We start from the raw sequence: 24,011 nt of genomic DNA, 5'->3' as shown, positions 1-24,011 counted from the left end.
TTTATCAATTCTAGCACGTAGTTCAGTGCGTGATTGTTGCTATAAAAACAATCGGCAACATATTGTTGGTGACAAATCTTCTACAATTCATGTTTGCTGTTATGGGAGTGCAAATGTTCAAGGTAGGGAGTAAAACACGGAAAAATTTAGTTCTTTTTTCTATTCATTTTGTTCGATTACGACACCTTTGGGTCAATTACTCTTTAAAACCCTAAAAGTAAGTATTAGAGCACGGTTTCCAGCACAAAATTAGTTAGACTCTGAACAAAATTAAATCATCTGATTTCGTTTCATTGTGTGTGAGGCTTTTTTCGTGTACACCGACGAACTAGATACTAACACCAGTTTTTTTTGCTTCTGTCCGTGGGTCCAAAAATTCGCTAATAGGAGTTTTGCATGGATTTGGAATGTGGTTTTTTTCAAATAAAATTAGCCCAAAGGTGTTGTGTGCTGTCCTTAATACATGTTCTTTTTTGTGATTTTTTGGACTCAATAGAGCTTCAGTGTGTTTTTTTTGCACAGTCCCCCCCTCCCCCTACCTTGACATTTCCACTCGTACTAGGAGTGAGGTACTTGGTTCATTATTGTGGTTTGAAACTTGTTTATTTTTAAACGCAGTCAGATCAGGACACTGGCATTTTGTTTTTCGAAAATATTTTTGTCTTGTCATCCAAGGACTAACCATGTAAGTAATTTCACCTTTGTAACTAAACGCATAATGTTATGTTTTTTTCTTTTACACAAAATGTTCCACGCAACATGTACAAACAACAAAAATTTTGGAAAATGGGTGAATATACTGTGACTTGGTAACGTAACTGTTGGGTGTGTTCTCGTATTGATTTGTTATCTGTGTAACACAGTACGTCGTGAAGTGTGTTTTTGCTTCAATAAAATCGATTGGAAATATATTTATTATAAATAATATGTTGCAATTTATGTTCGCTGTCGTTGGTATACAATTGTTTAAGGTATTTATGTATTATATGTATGTAGCTTTGTCATCGTAACTGGAGCGCACCGTCTGGATAGATTTGAAGATGTTAGTACTAGAGAATATATTTGATGAGAAATTTAGACTAATTTTTAAGATACTCAGTACCATTTTCCATCATGTTTTAGTCCTAAGAAATTTTAATTTCATTAAATTTGATCTCGCGTTCATTGTGACATCGCGAAAACTTTAACTACTTATGTGCAATGTGCATATACGAATAAATGTATTGATAATGAGTATGTGTAATATTTGACTAGCCTAATTATTTATACAGTTATTCGATCGATGAGATTACATTTTTTTTGCGACATTGCAAGTATACTACATTATCATGCATGTTAATTTATTGTTTCTTCTTAGGTTGGTTGACATTAACAGGCTTAGGACATAGTAGTACCTATTAAATAGTTATTTAAGGCTTTGAAACAATACTTTTTGTAATGAAAAAGTTACAAGTGTTATGCAAAAGCAATGCAAAGGATATATACTTTTCTTTACTACAGATACTTAATGTAATTTAATATTATATTCTTGATCTTGTTAAATAGTAAAGCTGACTTAGCTATTGTTAAAATGTATGCTCTAGGGTACATTATGAAACGTGAACATATCTTTAGTAATTTTATAAATATATTAAGTACTTTAAGGACTGGGTATATGCCATAAAAAGAGATTTCAACGCGCGACGTATCGGGTCTAAAACGTTCTATCTTTCAAGAAATCAAAGTAGATTTCGATCAGCGCAAGATAAAAGTGACGCGGGATTTATGTACAGATTATAATTATTAAGATTAAGTTCTTTGTTGGTTGAAATTCCACCCCAATTATCCATTTTTTTCATTGACAACACTAGAATCCATGAATAGATAAAAAAACAAAAAGACAAACATAAAGTCAACCCGACTGCTTAAAAATATATCTATCTGAAGTCATAAATTAGACGAATCCAACGATAGCTAATACGTTAAAGTCCAACAAGCCGTGATAGATAGGCGTGCCAAAATATGAGACATACATGTATATGCTCCAAAAACATTACCGTACTCGGATAAAAACGAAATCAGTTGACAAACAAAAAATAATAAAAATCGACTTCAAGGATTCCGTTTCAAACCTAGATTCATACATACATACATACATACAAACAAACATACATATATACAGGTCAAGCTAATAAAAGCGTGGTAAAAAGGTACTGAGCTGTTTATATGAAAGTCTATCAAGAACGGTGTGCCAGTATATAACATAGAGCTCTAACTTTATCGTGCTAATTTAGTATTTTTCTGTGCTTAGCTTTACCTTCGTGATTGAAGCGAGGTCAGGTGATTTGAGGCGTTTTTATTGTTATATTGTATTTTTATTGGCTCGTTCTAAATTTGGTTTGATTTCAGGGCAAATTCTTTAAATGCACAGATATTACGAAGGTTACTAAGGATGAGTGTCAGTGAGTATCTTCTTTTTTAATTATTTTTTATAATGTTTTAACTCAATTATTGATAAACAATTGTTCCAATTTACCTACCTAAGATCGAAAGCCGACATCAGGTAGGACTCTAATCTTATCTGGGGTTGATTACACATGTCCATGGGCGCAGTAGCCACTCACCATCAGATGGTCTGCATTATCTTTTGTTACTCCTATAAAAATATACCATTTTCAAATAACTTATGTTTTTCAGAGGCACCTATCTTGTTTGGAAAAACGGAAAGGCGACGATTGAGGTTAGAGAATGGATTGAAAATAAGTTCAATTTTGACAACGTAGCCAAAGGAATGCTTACATTGTTCACTGTTTCGACATTTGAAGGATGGCCTGGGTAAGACTTGGTTAATTGTACTTGAAAATAAATAAAAAATGTGTTGAATTTAGCGTAGAGCTTTAGCTGTTTATAAGTGGACTTCGCCATGTTTGTCAGCAGTAATAGCGTAAATGTATAGTATGGTATCAACTATTCAGTATCAACCTAGGACCCCTTTATTTTTGTTTACGAGGGGGAAACCTTCAAAAGGTACCCGGTATCGTGGGAGCGACGTAGGGTTATGTGGGATTCTTACTGCACTAAAACCCCCCCGGTGTATTCTGGTCCCGAACCTACCTACTACAGAGACAACCTAGGACTCCTAGATCGAGAGTATGGATATCATGAAATACCGGATATTGGAGAGGGCAAAATCCCCGGCACGTATTGTATAAAGAGCCTAAGAATCCGACAGCCATTTCATGAAATATTGTTAATGCCGCTACAGATTAATATAACGCCTAGCCTCGTTGTTACCGCACCGTTTAACAAAGAGGCTAGGCTGTTAATTGGATGGTGAAACGACGTCTTTATTTACCATTTTTAAGTTTAAGAAGTTTAAATGAATAGAGTAAATTAATGACTTATATATAATTTTGTAGATTGCTTTCGACGTCGATGGATTCAAATGAAGAAAACCATGGACCAATAGAGAATTCACGACCACTTGTTGCATTTTTCTATATCAGTTACATTATTGTTATTGCATTTTTTATGGTGAGTGAACTACATCAGTTTTATCAAGTTTACTATATTATCGTTATTCAAGGAAAAATGTAATTAACAACTTTGTAATAGAAACTCGACGACAGTTTCCTATTGTCCCTAAGAAACTATATTTGAAAGGTTGTTTGGTGAAATCATTTGGTGAAATTAAAAGACAGTGGAGGCTTTAATAGGGTCCAATCATTACTCTTTACGGAACCCTAAATAGTACGAATCAGTTTACAAACAAAATATACCGTTTTTTTTTGTCTTCAGTATGTCCCTTTATGTGTTTTTCCTTTTTTTTGCAAAAATGACTGTTTTTGTAATTGTTACGTATATGCCCATACGTTTCCAATCAGCACTCCTAGCGGACTGTATCAGAACCGATTGGAAATGTATGGGAAATACGAAAACAAATACAAAAACAGTAACTTTTGTAAAAAAGTAAAAACTGGGTACTGTCCCTTTAAAGTCGATTTATTCATATGTTCAAACGTGAAATTAAAGCCCTAAATTACCTAATTAAAGACGTGTAAGTAACAACATAAACTTAAACCAGTCATTTTTGTTTCCAGGTTAATATTTTCGTAGGTTTTGTCATAGTCACGTTTCAAAAGGAGGGTGAGCAAGAGTTCAAAGACTGTGAACTGGACAAGAATCAGAGGAATTGCATCGAGTTTGCCTTGAAAGCTAAACCAGTGAGAAGGTAAGCCCTTGAATCTTTTTAACTAGTTACTTAAATTTAAATTAGCCCTATCTTTAGAATCATTCGAGGATTTGACCATTACCTTAATCATCTTCACCAAACTATTGTCCTACTGCTAGGCACGGGTATTCTCTCAGATTGAGAAGGATTAGGCCATAGTCCATCGCGTTGGCCAAATGCGAATTGATAGATTTCAGACATATTTGAGATTTTATTTGAACTCTTAGGCGTGGGCTTCCTCTCAAAATGTTTTTCTCATGTTTTCCTTCATCGTTATAGAGATTATGTTTTAATAAGGTCACATTTTAATACTGGGATTTAATTGGAATTTTGACTGCCCGATTGAGAGGCCTGGTTTCGTCTACTAGACTCTACTAGGCATATAAATAAATTAATTAATGCTTATTTAATTTAATTCACAGATACATTCCAAAACACCGCATCCAATACAAGACGTGGTGGTTCGTGACGTCACAACGGTTCGAGTACTTCATATTCTGCTTCATCGTACTCAACACTGTCGCTCTCATGATGAAGTATCATGACGCTAATCCTGATTACAAAAAGGTATGATTGCATATTTTTATTTAATATAATATATTTCTAACGAAAGTTCTTACTGTCATCATTTTCATCATTGTCATCAACAGTCATTACTATTCCTAACCCACTGTTAAATGTGTCTTTTCCATTTATTAGGTTTAGCTTTAGATTGTTAGATTGTTTAGGTTCATAAACTGGCCAAGTACATATTGGAAGGATATTAATATCTTTGAGATCTACGAGTAATATGACTAAACTCTTAAACATGCCACTTTCTTCAAGTTCTTGGATATTCCTACTTTCTTCAGGTTATTTTCTTTCATCAAATGGATTTATCACGAAAGACTTTGGATATTCATCACTCAATGAAAGATGAGGAAGATTAATGAGGTCGAATTTAATTGTGGACTATCACAACTTTAAACTTTGTTTTATAATATCAGAGTAGCAGACGAGCATGTAGTTCATTGGGTAGCAAGTAGCTACTGCCTGAATATCTGTAATCAACCCCAGATAATATTAGATTTCTACTAGAGGTCAGAAATGCGCCATTACTGCGTGCGTAATGTAAGTTGGAACGTCTCGGGAAAGTATGTCTTCCTTACCACACCCTTCAAACCAGAACACAGCAGCGCTTAACACTATTATTAGGCAAAAACTCATACCAGATATTTCGTTTCAGTGGTTGGATTATCTTAATATGCTGTTAACCAGCGTATTCATGTTGGAGTTCGTTTTCAAGCTAGCTGCCTTCAGGTTTAAGGTATTTATTAAAGTTTTCTGTTAATAAGTTTATTTAAAGCTAAAAATTACTTGTGTAAGACCTTTAAGATTTTTATATATTTTTCTTTGGTAATAGCAAGTTCCAAAAATGAAAAACCCATCGCCGGTAAGTGGTTACTGCTAGGTGTTAACTGCTTCTTTATATAAACCAGAGAGCTTTAGAGTAAATTAGCAATGAGCAAGAAAATTGAAGAAAATTAGCAATTAACCCGGTAGAGTTAAGGCTGGAAAATATTTTTTTTGCTAGCTCTGAGGACTAAGTTAGAAGGTTTCGTATAAGTATTTTTTCGATGTCAAATCCTAGAAACCAGAATATAGCAGCGCTTAACTCTGCTCTTATAATTCATAAGCAGGTTTGACTATAGTCTCTCAAATATCAATATGAAATTTTTGTTTGTAACTTTAAAGAGATGAACGTAATCTCTTTAAAGTTACAAACAAAAATTTGATTGAAAATAATTTCGATGTAAATTTATTTTTAATTTTTCACTTTCAGAATTACTTCGGTGATGCCTGGAATACGACAGATTTTATTCTAGTCGTTGGTAGTATTATAGATATTGTCGTGACTCAAGTCAATGAAAATAAGATACCTACAGTAAGTAACACGTGTGATTTTGTTTATAATATTATGGAAGTAACAAGCGATTCATGATAAATGGCTACTGCTCATGGGCATATGTAATCAACACCTTATAGTAAAGAGTAGAATCCGTTTTGCGATTGGCAAGATATTATAAAGACATTATTCCTGAGGGTTATATTGTAATGCCTCGGATAAATATGTCGCCTTTACCACACCCTTCAAACCAGAACACAGCAGCGCTTGACACTGCTGTTGTCAGGCAGAAATCGAAACCGCTGTAGTCGAAGCACAAAGAGTTCTACCACCTGTAAAACTGAATATTAGATCTCTATCGTTTTATTATTCTATAGTCTCTTAATTTTTTTTTGCTGTTGCCCATATTGTCTTTAGTGTAATTTTAATTTACAAACTTATTTTTATTATTTTCAGCTCGGCAGTGAGGTGAGTTCATCTTTGTATGTATTTATAACCTAACTAACCTAACCTATTTTTAAGCAATCACAACTGATTATAATGATGTTTCCAAAAATCTAAAAGTACATGATAGATTTTGAAAGTAGCAAACGAGAAATTTATGTCGATTTTAATTTTTTTTTTTATAATATGAGAGTAGCAGACGAGCATGCAGTCCACCTGATGGTAAGTGGCTACTGCCGCCCATGGACATCTGTAATCAACCCCAGATAGGATTAGATATTCCTACCTGAGGTCGGCCACAGATGCGCCGCTACCCCTGAGGACTAAGCTGGAACGCCTCGGAAAAGTCTGTCTCCCTTACCACACCCTTCAAACCGGAACACAGCAGCGCCTAACACTGCTGTTATTAGGTAGAAATAGGTGTGGCGGTGGTGCCGCCGGAGTCGAACCACAAAGGGTTCTACCACCTTAATTAATTTGAGTTTAGTAATTTTTGATTTTAAATTTTTATTATGTTATATATTCGTCATTACAATGTTTACTAACGCAATGATATCACGAGCCAAACAAAATGGCTGTAAGCGTTTCCGCGCGAAAGTTGAAATTGTTAAATTAGGGAATCTTTACCCCTATATTAGTTTATTTACCCTTAGATAATTAATTGGCAAAAACATTCACATAATGTTTCTGGTCTAATTTACGAACAAACTTTTTCCAGCACGGCAGTTCAAATGAGAACAATGAGGTAAGCTAACATTTGTACTTATGAGAAATACTTCTTGCAATGGTACAATTCCAATTTCTTTACTTTTCAACAAGACTTGCGTTTGTAAGCGACAACTACGTTTTTTTTTTAATAAAGTGACGTCTATTTTCTTATTAAATCGATGTTTCATCATCGCGACGACCCGCGTGGCGGAGCGGTCACCATACCGGTCTGACGCGCAAAGGGTCCCGGGTTCGATCCCCGGCCAGACAGATATCTAAATGATGATTTTAGATTTCTGTTTCTGGGTCTGGGTGTTTGTGTATTTAACTATGTGTATGGCACCCACGACACAGGGAATCCTAGTGTGGGGTTGTGAGTGTAGAAAGCGTTTGTTTGTTTGATTCATTACTGTCCTACTGCTGACCACGGGTCTTCTCCCAGATAGAAGTGGTTGTAGTACTTGAGAAGTGCGAATTGGTAGACTCCACATAACTTTGAGATTTTTTTTTGATGTTTTAGGTATGTAGGTTTCTTCACGATGTATACCTTCACCGTTAAAGAACTGATAATTAATTTCTTATTGCGTAATCAATATTCATTATATTTCATTTTTATTTTTCTTTGAATGTTTTTTTTTATTTCTCAGGGCACGCTTTTAAAATACATCACGTTCTTCCGTTTGTTCCGAGCCATGAGACTTATAAAGCTACTCTCAAGAGGGGAAAGGATCCGAACGTTGCTTTGGACCTTCATAAAGTCCTTCCAAGCTCTGCCGTACGTCGCACTTTTGATAGTGTTGCTGTTCTTCATTTATGCTGTTGTTGGTATGCAGGTATGTATTGTACCGTAAAAGGACCGTATCGTAACCGTACCGTGACCGTACCGTAAGATAAACATACTGTGACCGTGACCGACTATGACCGTAACGTAACCGTATACAGACAGTACCGCAATGTACTGCAATTTTTTTCATGCAGTAATGGTAACGCCGTCGTCGGACCCTTATAAAATCCTTCCAAGCTTTGTCGTACGTCGCCCTTTTGATTGTACTGTTGTTCTTCATTTATGCTGTTGTTGATATGCAGGTATGTATTGTACCTTAAACAGACCGTATCCTAACCGCACCGTAACCGTACTGTGGTCGTATCGAAACTTTACCGTGACTGTGATGAGACCGTACAGTAACTGTACTGTGACCGTATCGTAACCGTACCATGTCCGTACTTTGACCGTACCTTGCTCGTACTGTGACCACGACTAGGCCTGCCTGAAATGAGTTTAGTATGGCATGTATTATTAATTCATAAAATTGTTAATGATTATTATGGTTTACAGTTATTCGGCAAAATGAGCTTATTTGGCGAGGTCATAACAAGGAACAACAACTTCAGGACCTTCACTGGAGCCCTAATGGTGTTGTTCAGGTCTGCTACAGGTAACCTAATTTTAATACTTTTTGATTTTAATCTGGTAAAAGTAAATAAAATCGGCTTGCAAACACCGCCACCTTTTGAAATATCTAGAAGTCAATATTTGTCTGCCCGTCTGTCTGTCCAATCTGAAAGTGGTTAGTGAAGGATTAGTATGAAAATGTATTAAAGATATATTTTCTTCAACCGAGCCTTTTCCTTTATTTTATCATTTATCATTACTTTTCAGAATTAGGATGTAAGCAACATTATCTGATGTAATAATATGAACTCGTTCGATTCCCGACTAGGGAAATAGATTTTTTTAAAACGGAAGATGCAATTTTAATTTTATTCTTTATAGTTTTGTATTCGTCCATGAAGGCCCGTTAGAAAAAATCACCCTGTGTATTACATAAAAACAAAGTTTTAATTTATTAAAATTATATTTTAGGTGAAGCCTGGCAAGACATAATGATGGCTTTAGCACCTGTACAAAATTACGATAGTCCGACGGAGAAGAAACTATGTATTCAATCAGATTTAGTAGAGAACGCCCCAGAAGAAGAGTGTGGCACTGTACTTGCTTATTTCTACTTTATATCTTTTTCCCTGCTTTGTACTTTCTTGGTAAGACAATTTAAATTTTCTTTTTTTACTTTCCTTGATTTTAAGTACGTACAGATCGAATCTCCTAAGCCTAATTTTGCATACACGTTTGATTTGGATGATGGTGATAGATTTGTAACGTCATTCTAAGCCCAATATGGCAGACGTCCTAGACAACGAACCAATTATTTTTATACACCCCAAATGAATTGGTTTTTTTAGAAGAATTCTAATTACTTGACTACATGACTTTATTAGTAAAGTCATGTTATTTTTAGAACTTCTTCTTCTTCTTTTCTTTTTTTCGAAGAAAATGCTTAGGCATTAGGCATCGCTGCTGCCCATTGCCAGACATCTGTAAACAACCTGAAATTGAATTGGAATCATACTTTAGCTTAGGCCCCTGTTTTTGTCTCATTCGAATGTTTTGTGTTGCCCGACTTAAGTGTAGTAATACTCTTTAAACCAGAACACAGCACCACTTAACACTGTTGTTAATAAGTAGAAATAATTGTTGAGGTGGAGCCTCCGGAGTTGAATCGCAGAGGGTTCTATTGAATTTTATTAGTAATGGTGAGTTTGTTTTAGATTATCAACTTGTTCGTGGCTGTCATTATGGATAACTTTGACTACCTCACTCGGGATTGGTCCATTTTAGGTCCACATCATCTTGATGAATTTGTAAGGTAATAACCCTTTACGCTGATTTTCTAAATCTTTATTATTATTAACATATTCTGTAACAGATGGTGTTAGAACAATCTATGCGCATAAAAATCATATTGGATTACTTAGTTGTAGCATAATTTGACCTATTAAATAATTTTCTAATGAAGAAGATGTACTGTATTACAATTCCTTTATCTTTTAACCTATCATATCCAAGGTAAAAATATTGCAGACAAAAGCTATATAACAATACCTGAAATGTAATTTGATTCTTTCAGGTTATGGAGTGAATATGACCCGGACGCAAAAGGAAGGATAAAACATTTGGACGTGGTGACGCTTCTGCGTAAAATTAGTCCACCGTTGGGTAAGTTATTTTAGTCTTATATTGAGGAAATTCCTTTATTCTTCTTTCCGCTTTCAGCTGTGGGAGCCTGTTCCCACAGCTGGGAGCGGAGTGTCCACAGGCTGACAGTTGATTTAATTCGCCTTAAGGTGTTCTAAAAATAAAATATAAAATTTCCTCTTGTCAATAGGATTCGGCAAGCTGTGTCCTCATCGGACAGCTTGTAAGCGGCTTGTATCCATGAACATGCCACTGAACTCCGACGGCACGGTCAACTTTAACGCTACGTTGTTCGCTGTGGTGCGAACACAGCTTCAAATCAAGACTGCAGGTAAGACTACTGACATTAATACTGATAAGCTTGCTGATGACGATATAATCAATGCTATCCGTGGAAATCGTAATTGTAGTCCAAATTAGAGGCCTAGAAAAAGCTTCATCACAGGGCCCTGAAACGATCAAGTTAGGACGTTCAGTGCGAGTATCAATGCTTTAGCACCTTTTAAATTAGAAGACAGTGTTTAGAACTGCTTCTATAAATTCATATTATGGATGGTTGGTATTAATTACTGAATCGAAATAGAACAAGAGTTCTTGAGAGAACTTCAGACAAGCGTTGTCTTTGAGGTCTAGGAACATATTATTATAATACTCTTTATGCGTATTCATACTCAAATACAGCATAAAACTATTTTGAGGCATAGTCTAGGAAATTAATTAAATCGCTTGCTAAATGCTTTTATGATTTTGTATGAAAGTTGATAATTATAGTATTAATAAATATAATGTTCATACTATTAATAATGATGATGTTGATTATGATGATGCTATTAATAATGAGTTCCGAAAAAATAAAACAGGCGTGATAGACGAATGTAATAAGGAGCTTCGAGCGATCATCAAGAAAGTTTGGAAACGTACTTCGTCTAAACTTTTGGACCAAGTGGTTCCACCGCCCGGAGACGCGAACGAGATCACCGTTGGCAAGTTCTACGCCACTTTCCTCATTCAAGACTACTTTAGACGGTAAGTGGGATGTGAATTATTTGATGGAAAGTCAACTTTTTGTAGATGAGCATAACGTTTATTCATAAGATTTATCTTGAAGTGAACCTTGCTTTAAGGTAGGAACTGTACTTAAATAAGCAGCTCTTCCATATTGACTTTAATTTTAGTTTCTCCTGGAGGTAGAAACTGTAGTTGAAGTTTGTTTATAGATGTCAGAGAATTATAAAAAGCATTGAATATAAGATTTGCTACCAAAATTATAAATACATTTGAACTTTTTGAGCTTAACCTTTTTGTTGTCTTTTTTAGAAATTTCATAATTTTTTTTTAAATAATATTTAAGATTTGAAAAACACGGTAAAGTTTTGAGAACACGCTAGTATTAATAATAATATACAAATAGATCTTTAATGTATGTAGGTAGAAATTTTCAATCGTAGTAAATGTTTAGCTAACATTTTGGTTCACAGTTGCCTGGTAATTATTAAAACATGCCTTATTCGTATGCTAAATTTGTTGTTTAGTAGATGTATGAATTGACTCAGCTGGTATTTAGAAATGTGTAAGTCCTACTGTAGGTTAATGAATTATTTCTATAACTAACAAAACAATTTCTATTTTTATAGGAACCATGCGTAAGTTTGCATTTACTTCTAAGCAACCAAAGGAATCGCTGTATTTACGCTTGCTAATTCTTGGTGATTTAAGACAAGCCAATGCGTATTGCCAAGAGTGTTGCTTGGAAGTTTTCAATCGTTTTTTGAAAAGTTTTGATTGTGAATGACGTTATTCTTGGTTTCGATTTTGCAATCATACAATCATCACTTACATGGTTGGAGAGACGTAACGGTAAAACTGTATTGCATTTAAAGTTGCTGATTGTTGCCCTAACATTATTAGTTAGCATCAAAATCCATTACAGGATTGGAATTTCATTACAGTCAAAATTCGCTAAGAGTAAGATCATTATGTGTAGAGTACCTTTTATTTTGAGTTCTATTTAGTTTGTCTTCCTCTTCTCTTGTTCACTGCTCTATTTTCCTAACTTGTAACGTCGCTTAAGGACTATAATTTTATACCATATTATTAAGAGAAAAATACTCAGGTCCTCTTGATTGTAAAGTCCATATTAAGGTAAGTGATACAATTGCCTTCTAAAAATTGAATATTTCTATTGATACATCCTGAAAAACATTTTAATTTAGCAATTCTGCTAATGTTGTTGTATATCGGTGCAAGGTATCGTTTGACTTGGACAAAAATTTAGTGATGATTGTGTGATAATCTAGCAGGTTTTTATTTTTCAGCTTCCCTGCCTATCGAAGGATATTCTTAAGACTTTTAGCATGATTTCTTAAATTACGTCTTCTCTCGACCGTTCCAAAGCATGTTTTCTCTTTGTGTAACATTTGTGTTGCATCATTGGCTTCGAGTGCACATTCATTTATGATTTTCAATTTAATGTGTTCATTTTCTGCGTGGTTTCTATTGTTTTTGGAGTTGCATGTAGACGTCACACCATCCACGGCTTCCCTAACATTCCAGTTACATCCATGAAAACATTGAGAAGACATGTTTTTGGAATTTGTGCTTTGGTTATTTTTATATTTTCCATGTACTCCTATAAAGGATCAGCTTCACAGAAAATTAATTAGAGTTTAAAACTTGAAAAAAGTTAGTTAATTTGCTAAATATTGTATGACGACCAGCTCTTTTATTATCAGGAGCAAGAACTGCAAATTTGTGTTTTTTGTTTGCATTAGCAAAATGCAGGTTAATGAGCTGAGCTAATGAAAATTTACCTATTTTTTGAACTCCTATCTTTGTGAACAGCTACTATCTTTCTTTCATAATTCCTGGATTCTTCAGATTCCGCAAGCGTAAAGAGCAGGAGGCTCAACAGAATAATCAGACGACACTGCAAGCTGGCCTTCGAACTTTACACGAAGCTGGTCCAGAAATGAAGAGGGCTATATCTGGGAATCTAGACGAAGTTGTTGCTGAGGCTGTTGAACCCATGCATAGAGTAAGTAGAAGCAATGGTATAAATTAGAAAATGAACTCAAAAGAACATAGGATTGTTATGTAATATAAATTGGTAAGCACTCAACTTGATGTTTTTTTGAAACAATTAATTGATTAATCTTTCTAAATCTAGATAAAATAAGAAGCTTCGCTTAAAGCAGATCATAAATGCGAATACATTTTACTAAATTGATCCTTTTAAGGGCCAAAATTGAAGACCGCAATTAAAAAATACCTGTGTTCACAGTGTCATGCATAAAATTAATTATGAATTTACTCTAAAACTAGACTCATAGATTTGTTACAGAGGCTATGACAGTTTGCTATGTGCCCGTAAAAATAAGACTGAGAGGAAAGCAGAATACCATTCATTTATTTATCTTAACTATAATAAAAAATTAACTTTATTACAGCGTAATCACACTCTATTTGGGGCTGTTTGGACTAGCATCAAGAAACACGGCCGAGACACATTTTATCCACCACCACCTCCAATAAGAAATGAAAGGAAAACCAGTAAGTTATCCTACAAATACTCGATTATATAAATTGTCAATCGTACAAAGCTATCTCCTGATTCTTCAATGCAAGGTTTAAACATCACTGACACTATAAATTTGCTAGAGTATATCAGAATGACGAAGAGAGGTGTAGTTTGCTAAATATTTGTATTGAAAAACAATTTCAGAGAAGAATATGGTTATGTTTCAGGTTGTTTAGGACTCAGTTAGTGTTCAAATTACTTTAAATTTAAATTTCCTATTAAAATCAGACAATGAAAATGAGAGAATTGCTCCTTAAATAATCGTGGGATAAATGTTATTATATTTTTCCATATTGTATTGTTTCTGCTTTAATATATTTTGTTCATCATCAGATAAGAAAGAGGGGACTACGTTAAGTTGGATGATGCAACGAGAGCTCGGTTTGGATGGTAAAATTCCCGACGAGGAAGTGTAAGTGGATAATGAATAATTTCTAATATTTCAACCACATGCGCGAAAACTTCTCCATTATCTTAAATATAACCACCATTTATTTAACCGTTTATTGAACCCCTATCATCTTTATCATTGGTATTGTCATCACCATCGTTATTGTAAAAATGCGATAAGGAATAATTTGAAATAGATTACTGGATGAAATAAAAACTTCTTCATTATTAAACCACAATTTGAACCGCTATCATCATCATTATCGTTGGTATTGTCATCACCATATACCTGTGTTAGATTACAACAATTATTGTTAAAATTAAAAAGTTGAGGTCATTAAAATACGCAAGTCTCTCTTTCCACAATTTTTCTTTCATTTTAATTTAAAACATAATAGTTAAGATTTATTACTCACACAATTTTAAAATCAATGTCCATATAATTGGCTAGTACTAGATTAAAATAATAATTTCCAGTAAATTTGACGGTGGAAATAATAGTGATGGAGATGAGGAAATAGCGATGCAACCGCTGCTTCACGGCAAGGACTCTGAGAGGATATTCAAGGTTATCGAGTAAGTATTACTTTCGTAAGCTTTAGCTATTTCTGTCTGTGTGAGTAATATTGAGATAGAACGCTCTTTACGTTGCACTAATTGTCGAAAGTATAAAATCGTTGCATTAGCTCCCTTTAAAATTGTTCGTGTTGATTTGAAATTACTTTTCTTAGGGAGGTTTATATATCGTGTTATTCTTATATTGTTTTGAATTTAATCTATTTTTTACTCGGTTTTTTAAATAATTGAAGTTAGTAAAGATTATGTAAGCAATTACATTATAGTGCTAAGTGTTCACTGACATCTCCGGACTTTTCTGACATACTTTAGTATATCAATTGTTTTATTTGACTATTTTAAGGAAAACTCTTTTTTATTTTTATACAACTCTCAAGTCATTACTTGCTCTGTTAAAATGTAAATATTATCGTTTATATAATATATAAAATTTATAATCACCGTAATTGCTAAGTTTATGAAATATGATTTATGAGTATCTTAAAAAAAAATGTACGTTCTTGAGTCCCTACATATAATATAAAATTTACATGTTTTAATTGTTCATTCAGGCTATTTACTTCCATTGCATTAGGTTGTTTATAAATATTTCGTATAAATTCTCAATGTGTTTATTTTATGATTTTATTCTGTGTCGTAGATGTTATATGTATTAATTACTGCATCACATCATGGCACATTAAAATCATTAGCGGTAATTAGTGTTACACTATCTTTATACTTATCGTTGCCTGAATTTCTTTTTGTTTAGCTGCTGTCAATATGTAAGTAAATATTGTAATAATCTTGCCTGGGAATCGTTTTTGCACTTACAGTAATGTAGATTTTTTTCCGAAACAGTAGTACTAGATGCAATTTTGATTTTATTTGACGTAATACTTTGTTCATGTTTCTTTGTTTTATATTCAGTTTAATCATTTAAGTTTATATTTTTGTAAACCACGCCATCTACTGGGTAACGCCATCATGCCTTCTATGTACTATGAACCATTGTCAGAGCTGACAGAACTGTTCGCTATTTTAACGACTGCATTAGTTACTAGATGGCGATAGTTTGCGTAGCGGACAATAATTATTATAATGACAAATATCAAATAATATTTTAACTATAAACAATAGAAACATAATTAAACACTGTGACAGCGACATAAACAATTTGAGTCATTTAATAAAATGACTACATAACTTCAGGCAAATAATTATTGTTTAATTAATTAATATTGAATGAGTTAAATTATTAAAATTGGCACTAGTATAAAGATAGTTAACCATGTGAACGTTTACAGAAAAACGTCCCACGATTTAATGCTGAGTATGAGAAAAAACTGTAAGTTCGTTTTAGTGTGTTGTGATTGTGTAATTAGATGAAATAGATTAATTATTAATTATTTTTTGTATAATTACTAACTGTGTAGATATAGCAAGGTATTATTATTAAACGTTGTAGAGCAAGTGTACTTATAACTGCATTTAATAATTGTAATGTGTTTATTTTTTATTCTAATGTAATTATGTTCCATTTATTATTGGTTTTCTGTGTATATACAATTGTGGAATGTATGAAGAAGCAGTGATCATATTTAATAGCTAAATATATTTATTTATCTTCAAGTTTTGTTAAAATATATTTTAAAAAATAAAACCAAAAAATTATTTATTTCGTTTTTAATAAATATTAATTTTATAATTAATTAATTTAATAATTAATCGTGATAAAAATAAGTTTTATTTGCAATAAAATTATAATCTATATAACTAAGCGTATTTTTGCATGTATATAATATTTATTGCATGCTGTGATGCTGTGATTATCAAATTGAGATTGATAAATAATTGGATTATTTTATGTTACTTTATTTATCAAACTGAGTTTCATAATATTTTATCAATAACGGAATTTTGAATGCAAAATGTGTAGTTTTGAATTGATTTTTGTTTATTTATTCAGTAGTTAGATAGAAAATTAACTGTTATTTCATATACAGATCGTGACAAAACGCCAAGACAGAACATCGACGTTACTTATTGTGTGGAGAATCCAGCGGAGAAACTTATTACCAGAGTAAGTCTTAAATATTATGAAAAAAATAAGAGCGAGTCGAACACTCGCGGATGGTTCCGTACCATCAAATTTTCATTATTTTTTATTTTTTTTGTATTTGTTATCATAGTCGTCGTAGAAGTAAATTGTGGAAATTTGAATTTTGAACTGTCTACCTGTTACGGTTCAAAAGATAAATCGAAAATTGACGAAAAATATCGACGTCCTGTGAGGCGACCCCCATTTATTTTAAAGCTTCTTTTTTATTTTTACCCTAAAAATAATGATCAAAATAGGATTCTTTTTTTCAAGTGTAAGATCCATAAATTATTACTTATATTATTCTTAGGAGTACAAAGTGATACATGAATTATTGTGTTCACCTTTGTATCATACACAGTTTTGTATATGGTACTCAGGTAAATTACCTTGTTAAATTACATTTTCTAAAAACATTTATATATTTGCTACCATTTTATTAGCTTCACCTGTAACTATATGTATCTAGGTATGTATGTAGGTATGTAACGGAATCTTTGAACTTGAGTTTACCCACTTTGACTCATTATCTAGAACTGATTGAAACAAGATTGCAACATTTATTACTTTTATAGTTTAGTATCTATAAAAGCGTGGTTTTTAGTTTTTAAACTATAATTTATTTTATAATATAAAATTTACGATAGGCTGAGGCCTGCGAAGACTCATTACTTATTAAATTTGAAATTGTAAGTTTTGGCACTACATTTTAACGTGCAGGTGTTGACGGAGCAAGGGCTGGGCAAGTATTGTGACAAGGACTTCATTCAGAGCACCTCGCGCGAGATGCAGGAGGCGCTCGACCTCACGCAGGAGGAAATGGACACGTGAGGGAATTTATATATTCCTAGACCTAATAAAACAACTAAAGAAAATAACTAGTCTTACCCTTTGTGGTTCGACTTCGGCGGTACCACCGCCACATCTACATCTGCATAATAACAGAAGTGTTAAGCGCTGCTGTGTTCTGGTTTGAACGGTGTGGTAAGGTAGACATACTTTTCAGAAGCGTTCCAGCTTAGTCCTCATGATGTCCATGGGCGGCAGTAGCCACTTACCATCAGGTGGCATGCATATGATTAATTAGGCAGATTCAATAAAATTGAATTAATAGTTAAGAAAAATTATTGAAGATACATTTATCTTTTTTACAGATATATGTTTTTTACTTTTAATTGTAATACTTTTATTTTGTTTTGCTTACAGCGCCGCGTCTCAAATTATTTGGCAAGAAATGAATATGAATAGAGCTCAAAATTATAACATTAACGTGGTAAGAATTTAATTAAACTATCTATAGTCTGATTCATAATTAGGTGTCCAAAATGTAAACAAAGAAGTGTCACTGTCAACATTAACAAGAAACAAAAACTTTAACAAATTCAACAACAAACGAAAACTTTAACAACTATACACAATTTAACAAACGTGCTATGAAAACGAGAAAACATTCGAGTTCGATCATAATCACGAAAATGAATAATATCAGCTACGAAAATTAAAAATGACGGCACAAGAAATGTTTTGGGTTCCGATTGTGTTACCATTATCACATATCAATTTTCTACCATAAATCATGTTTTTTTATTATTATTACTGTATGGAACGAAATTGAGGTAATATAAATATTAGAAAATGTGAATTATTCTTAATTTATTTAGATTATTATTTTATTATTCTTGTATTACTTTAATATCGTCAAAAATAAGAAACTACCATTTGAAACGTATTTTCTTGATAGGTTAACACCTTTGTTCACATGTTGGACACCGAATTATGAATCAGACTATAATTATTATTGCATTTATTCGCTTAATATTTTATTTTTATTGAAAACATACTTTTATAATAATAAACAACATTTTTTTTATATAATATGGCCTTTCATAATCCTGTAAATTCATCATTCCTGAATAGACCAGGGTCGATAATTTTTGAAACCAAAAAAAATTACAATAGAATGAAACCCATTGGAAAAGGAGGGAAATATGATCAAAATGAAAGGAAAAATAAATTACGGTCGATCCGATTTCGGGAAGTGGGAGGGGGTGAGTTTTTAAGGGTAAAAAATGGTTTGTCTTGATTTCCGGCTAAACTACACGTCCTATGCGAAAAAGTCCAATGGCAAAGTTGTAGGTAATAAAAAGATCTACAACTTTTGTATTTGCAATTTTTTCACATAACCTCAAAATTTGGGTGAAAAATTCAAAAAACCAAGTTTTTGGATTTTTATTTATATCTTATTCAAAAAAAATTTTTTTTTTACGAAATTTGGTGAAAACTTACCTTATTATGTCCCAAATACACTGTAATTTATTTGATTAAAAATATTTATTTTTTCGCCTTATTTTCACTTAATATCAAAAAAGCACCCTAATTTTCAATCGAAAATTCTGACGTCAAAATATCAGCTTTTTTCAAAAAGTTTGGGGGCTTTTTGTTCGTTGAAATATCTACTTTCTGATGGTGTAAAAAAAATATACATTACTATAGAAAATGTTCTCAGAAAATGCAAAAAATTGAAAAAAAAACCCAATTGTATTTATTGTCGATTCTCTTCTTGCTAGACTCCACTATAACGATTCAAAGCTGATTTTTTTATTTCATACACTTGCTTGTCATCTGACTTATTGCAGATTATACAAACAGATCCATCCATACTGATAATCTGAAAAGACAAAATTAAATTAATAATGCCTTCAAAGTTTTATCATGAGTATAACTAAATTTGTTTGTATAAAATAAACGAAATTACTATTTTTTATTCTTGTACTAAAATATCATTCAATTTTAATTTTTTAGGTTATGTTATGTTAAACATACTATTTATGAAAGAAAATATTACTATTTTTATTTTAAAGTTGATTAATATAGATTAAAATACAGATTGTTGCTATGTAGATTCCAAACGATTTTTTGAATAAACTAAATTTCTCACAATTCACTTAGAGTAACTGAGCCTGCACATGTATTTTTAAAAACGATGTTGTACACTGCTCTGTATCTCGAATACTGGCTAACGGTTTTTACAGCTGCTACGAAATAGCAGGTATGTAGTAAGGCCCAGACCCTCCTAGGTCCGTCCCCACTTCTCTATGAAATAACTTACAATGGGCTAAAATTTACCGAAGGTCACTCAGGTATATAAACTATCTAAAAACAGCAGTAAATAGACATCTACAAATATTATTTAAATAAGATTCTACAACTTTTTCAAAATATTGTAGATGTCTTATTAAATATTAACTTATTTGTTTGTTAATTATTGAAGTATATTTTAATTTGCAACTTTTTCATTTATCAATAAAACATGAAATCTTACGTTTTTTGAGTAATTAAAGTGTAAATTTTAATAAATACCTCAAAATTGTACATAATGATATAAAAATTTTTTTCGAATTTGGGTTTTTTTCAATTTTTTGCATTTTCTGAGAACATTTCCTATAGTTATGTATATTTTTTTTTACACCATCAGAAAGTAGATATTTCAACGAACAAAAAGCCCCCAAACTTTTTGAAAAAAGCTGATTTTTTGACGTCAGAATTTTCGATTGAAAATTAGGATGCTTTTTTGATATTAAGTGAAAATAAGGCGAAAAAATAAATATTTTTAATCAAATTAATTACAGTGTATTTGGGACATAATAAGGTAAGTTTTCACCAAATTTCGTATAAAAAAAAAATTTTTTGAAAAAGATATAAATAAAAAATCAAAAACTTGGTTTTTTGAATTTTTCACCCAAATTTTGAGGTTATGTGAAAAAATTGCAAATACAAAAGTTGTAGACCTTTTTATTACCTACAACTTTGCGATTTAACTTTTTCGCATAGGACGTGTAGATTAGCCGGAAATCAAGATAAACCATTTTTTACCCTTAAAAGCTCACCCCCTCCCACTTCCCGAACTCGGATCGACCGTAATTTATTTTTCCTTTCATTTTGATCATATTCCCCTCCTTTTCCAATGGGTTTCATTCTATTGTAATTTTTTTTCATTTTTTACCATTTTTAAAGGCTTCGGCACTGGTCTAGAAAGACTATTTTATATAATAAAAGATTCAATAACAACTCCATTCTTTTTTTTGATAATCTTTTATATGACATCTTATTCTCTTAACAATCTAATGTCCTTCTTTCTTTTATATAGTTTCTCGCTTGATTGCAACTCACCAGAATTTAAATTTTATTTACCATGTCATTGTTAATTAACCCAATCCTAAGACCGCTTTAAGGTTATTATAATGTTGTAATTATAGAGTTGTTTGTATTTCTATTTCAGGATAGTATTTTATCCCGAAAATACCATCCTTTCCACCAGCCTCCAATGCAACCGCCGGCACGCAAAAAATAAACGAAAACGCTTCATATTTTTTGGTTCCAATTGCCCTGTTCGGTGGACAACCGGACAGGAACCCTTCAAGGGTTGGTGACGTCACGCCAAGTTTAGACGGAGTTTTGTGGCATTTTGTATATAAAACGTGTAGCTATGATGCTACATAATAATTTTTAGCGTGTAGCTTTTGTGTTATAGCATCTTGTTCAGCGAAATGTTATTGTATTTATAGTTGGTATTGAGAAGCCATTTTGCTTCAAACGCGTTAATAAATAACGTCTTTTTTTAATAATTCGTTACTGGCGCGATGATATATTTTTAAATATGTAAGTGCTATTTTTTAATGTGACCAGTATAAGATTTTTAAAGGATAATTAAGTATTAAATTCTGTAGATCAGAATAAAATCGTTGTCAGATTAATATAAATGTGTCGTTAAAAATGTATCTTTGAATTATATGACTTGGTATAATTTTTTGTTTTATATACATATTTTCGTAAAATAATTTTGAGTTCTTAATTTCCGTCCATATAAAGGATTCTTCATTTCTTTTTATGTAAATGAACTTTGCTCATGTTTTAAATGAAGTTTTGTTGAAACGAGATTTTCATATTTTTAATCACATCATCAGAGCAATAATGTATTTTATTTAATTTTAATTAACATTTATTTTAAATGTTATTATTTTTTAGGCCTGGAATTAAGTGAATGTGTATAAATCATGGAAATGCCAAATATTATTCATTTTTTTAATGATGAAGCATCAGTTAGTTTCTATAATTTAAAAAAATGTAGAGTACTTCGGAATGTTTTTAATTTTAGTATATTTAGGAACGTTATTTTTAATTAAACCGGTTCCAATATTTAATTTAATGATTTAATGTCATTATTTTAATATGTCATAAAAAAATGAATGTTTGTCTGTGCCATATTCATATATTTTAAATGGTCAAAATTTCGACCATTTCGACGGGCGACCATAGTCTGATTCAAAATTAGGTGTCCAAAATGTAAACAAACAAATGTCACTGTCAAAATAACAAGAAACAAAAACTTTAACAAACTCAACAAAAAACGAAAACTTTACAATTATTCACAATTTAACAAACGCGATATGAAAACGATAATACATTTGAGTTCGATTACAATCACGAAAATGAATAACATCAGCTACGAAACTTAAAAATGACGGCACAAGAAATTTTCTACCATAAACCTTGGTTTTTATTATTATATACTGTATGGAACGAAATTGAGGTAATATAAATATTAGAAAATGTGAATTGATCTTAATTTATTTAGATTATTATTTTATTATTGTTGTATTAATTTAATATTGTCAAAAATAAGAAACTACCATTTGAAACTGATTTTCTTGATAGGTCAACACCTTTGTTTACATTTTGGACACCTAATTATGAATCAGACTATAGTAATAAATTGTTATATTAATCGTACATATTTTTGTATTAAGGAACCGTTTTCTATATTTGGGCACTAACATAGTGCCTTATAAAAGTAACCTCTATAAAATCATAAGAAACTTAGACTTTAATATAACATTATAAATTGTATACAGGGTGAATTTTTAAAACGGGCCTTCAGGGCCAAATCCGAAACTATAAGGATTAGCGAAAAATGCTGAAAGGAGTTACGAGGCCGATTTTGATAAAAACTAAAACTGCATCATTAGCTTTTTAAAATATTTTTTTCCTTAGCCGGGAATCGAACGAGTTCATTTTGAAAAAAATGACACCTCTATATTATTCCACTATCTGATAGTGTCGCTTATAAGGATCAAATTCTGGGAAGTAATGTAATGTGACAAATTAAAGGAAAAGGAAAATTTTGAAAGAAATACGTATTTTTCCATACATTGGCACACTAATCCTTAAGGATTATACATAACAAATGATTTATGTAAAATGCTTTAGAAACAGACATAAGTCATACCATTGAAGAATTTGTTGGTTAATCAACTAATTATTCGATGTTATTACTATGACATACGGCTTAGTATGAGAAAGTAATAGTTTGGCAAATAAGTTACCGCCGTTTTTGGGATTTATTTTTGAATGAAAATAGATAACTGATTAAATAGTAAACCCTTATTGTTTGTTGTTTTTCAACTTCGTTTCAACGTTAAATATGATTTTCTATATCTCTTTTTTTAGTAATCACTCGAATTTGACTCTAAAAAGTAATTCTCGCAAATTGTCAACTTTACATCTGTATTAAACGAAACGCCGCCCATAACAAGTAAATCTATTTTAATGGTCCTATAAATAACCTTAGCTAAGTCGGACATAAAATATAAATTATTGGGAAACAAAACGTCAATTTCGAATGATTAGAAACATTGAGCCAAAAAAAATGTTAATACACGAAATGTTTAAATTGATGAATGGCGGGAACTTAACTGCCAAATTAATATGAAAAAATATGTATTTTCTTAAAATTGAGGCTTTTCCTTTAGTTTGTCATTTATCATTACTTTCCAGATTTTGATCCTTATAAGCAACACTATCAGATAGTGGAATAATATAGAGGGTGCATTTTTTTTTCAAAATGAACTCGTTCGATTCCCGGCTAGGGAAAAAGTTATTTTGAAAAAGTAACGATGCAGTTTTAGTTTTTATCAAAATCGGCCTCGTAACTCCTTTCAGCATTTTTCGCTAATCGTTATAGTTTCGGATTTGGCCCTGAAGGCCCGTTTTAAAAATTCACCCTGTATATTAATATTGTTCTTGTTAGATATCTACAAGAGATTTTAA

General features: G+C 32.0%; 1 protein-coding gene across 1 annotated transcript in view; it reads left to right on the top strand.

The window, feature by feature from the left end:
• Window positions 1-21,886, top strand: part of LOC140754691 (muscle calcium channel subunit alpha-1) — a 69,383-nt gene extending 47,497 nt beyond the window's left edge. Inside the window, exons 23-46 of the mRNA XM_073089731.1 lie at window positions 15-122; window positions 2,389-2,441; window positions 2,677-2,814; window positions 3,399-3,513; window positions 4,080-4,210; window positions 4,633-4,777; window positions 5,436-5,516; window positions 6,033-6,155; window positions 7,895-8,080; window positions 8,584-8,683; window positions 9,112-9,287; window positions 9,855-9,952; window positions 10,214-10,302; window positions 10,472-10,612; window positions 11,142-11,307; window positions 13,159-13,315; window positions 13,728-13,830; window positions 14,192-14,270; window positions 14,726-14,824; window positions 16,111-16,151; window positions 16,810-16,886; window positions 17,625-17,731; window positions 18,111-18,177; window positions 21,184-21,886. Coding sequence (XP_072945832.1) covers window positions 15-122; window positions 2,389-2,441; window positions 2,677-2,814; window positions 3,399-3,513; window positions 4,080-4,210; window positions 4,633-4,777; window positions 5,436-5,516; window positions 6,033-6,155; window positions 7,895-8,080; window positions 8,584-8,683; window positions 9,112-9,287; window positions 9,855-9,952; window positions 10,214-10,302; window positions 10,472-10,612; window positions 11,142-11,307; window positions 13,159-13,315; window positions 13,728-13,830; window positions 14,192-14,270; window positions 14,726-14,824; window positions 16,111-16,151; window positions 16,810-16,886; window positions 17,625-17,731; window positions 18,111-18,177; window positions 21,184-21,255 — 2,652 coding nt within the window. The 3' untranslated portion in view covers window positions 21,256-21,886. The remainder of the gene's footprint in view (window positions 1-14; window positions 123-2,388; window positions 2,442-2,676; window positions 2,815-3,398; window positions 3,514-4,079; window positions 4,211-4,632; window positions 4,778-5,435; window positions 5,517-6,032; window positions 6,156-7,894; window positions 8,081-8,583; window positions 8,684-9,111; window positions 9,288-9,854; window positions 9,953-10,213; window positions 10,303-10,471; window positions 10,613-11,141; window positions 11,308-13,158; window positions 13,316-13,727; window positions 13,831-14,191; window positions 14,271-14,725; window positions 14,825-16,110; window positions 16,152-16,809; window positions 16,887-17,624; window positions 17,732-18,110; window positions 18,178-21,183) is intronic.
• The last annotated feature ends 2,125 nt before the right edge of the window (window positions 21,887-24,011 follow it).

Source organism: Epargyreus clarus, unplaced genomic scaffold, assembly GCF_041222505.1.
Source record: "Epargyreus clarus isolate Ecla_fem2 unplaced genomic scaffold, WU_Ecla_fem_2.2 ptg000031l, whole genome shotgun sequence".
Lineage (NCBI taxonomy): Eukaryota > Metazoa > Arthropoda > Insecta > Lepidoptera > Hesperiidae > Epargyreus > Epargyreus clarus.
This window is presented reverse-complemented; position numbering and strand designations above follow the sequence as displayed.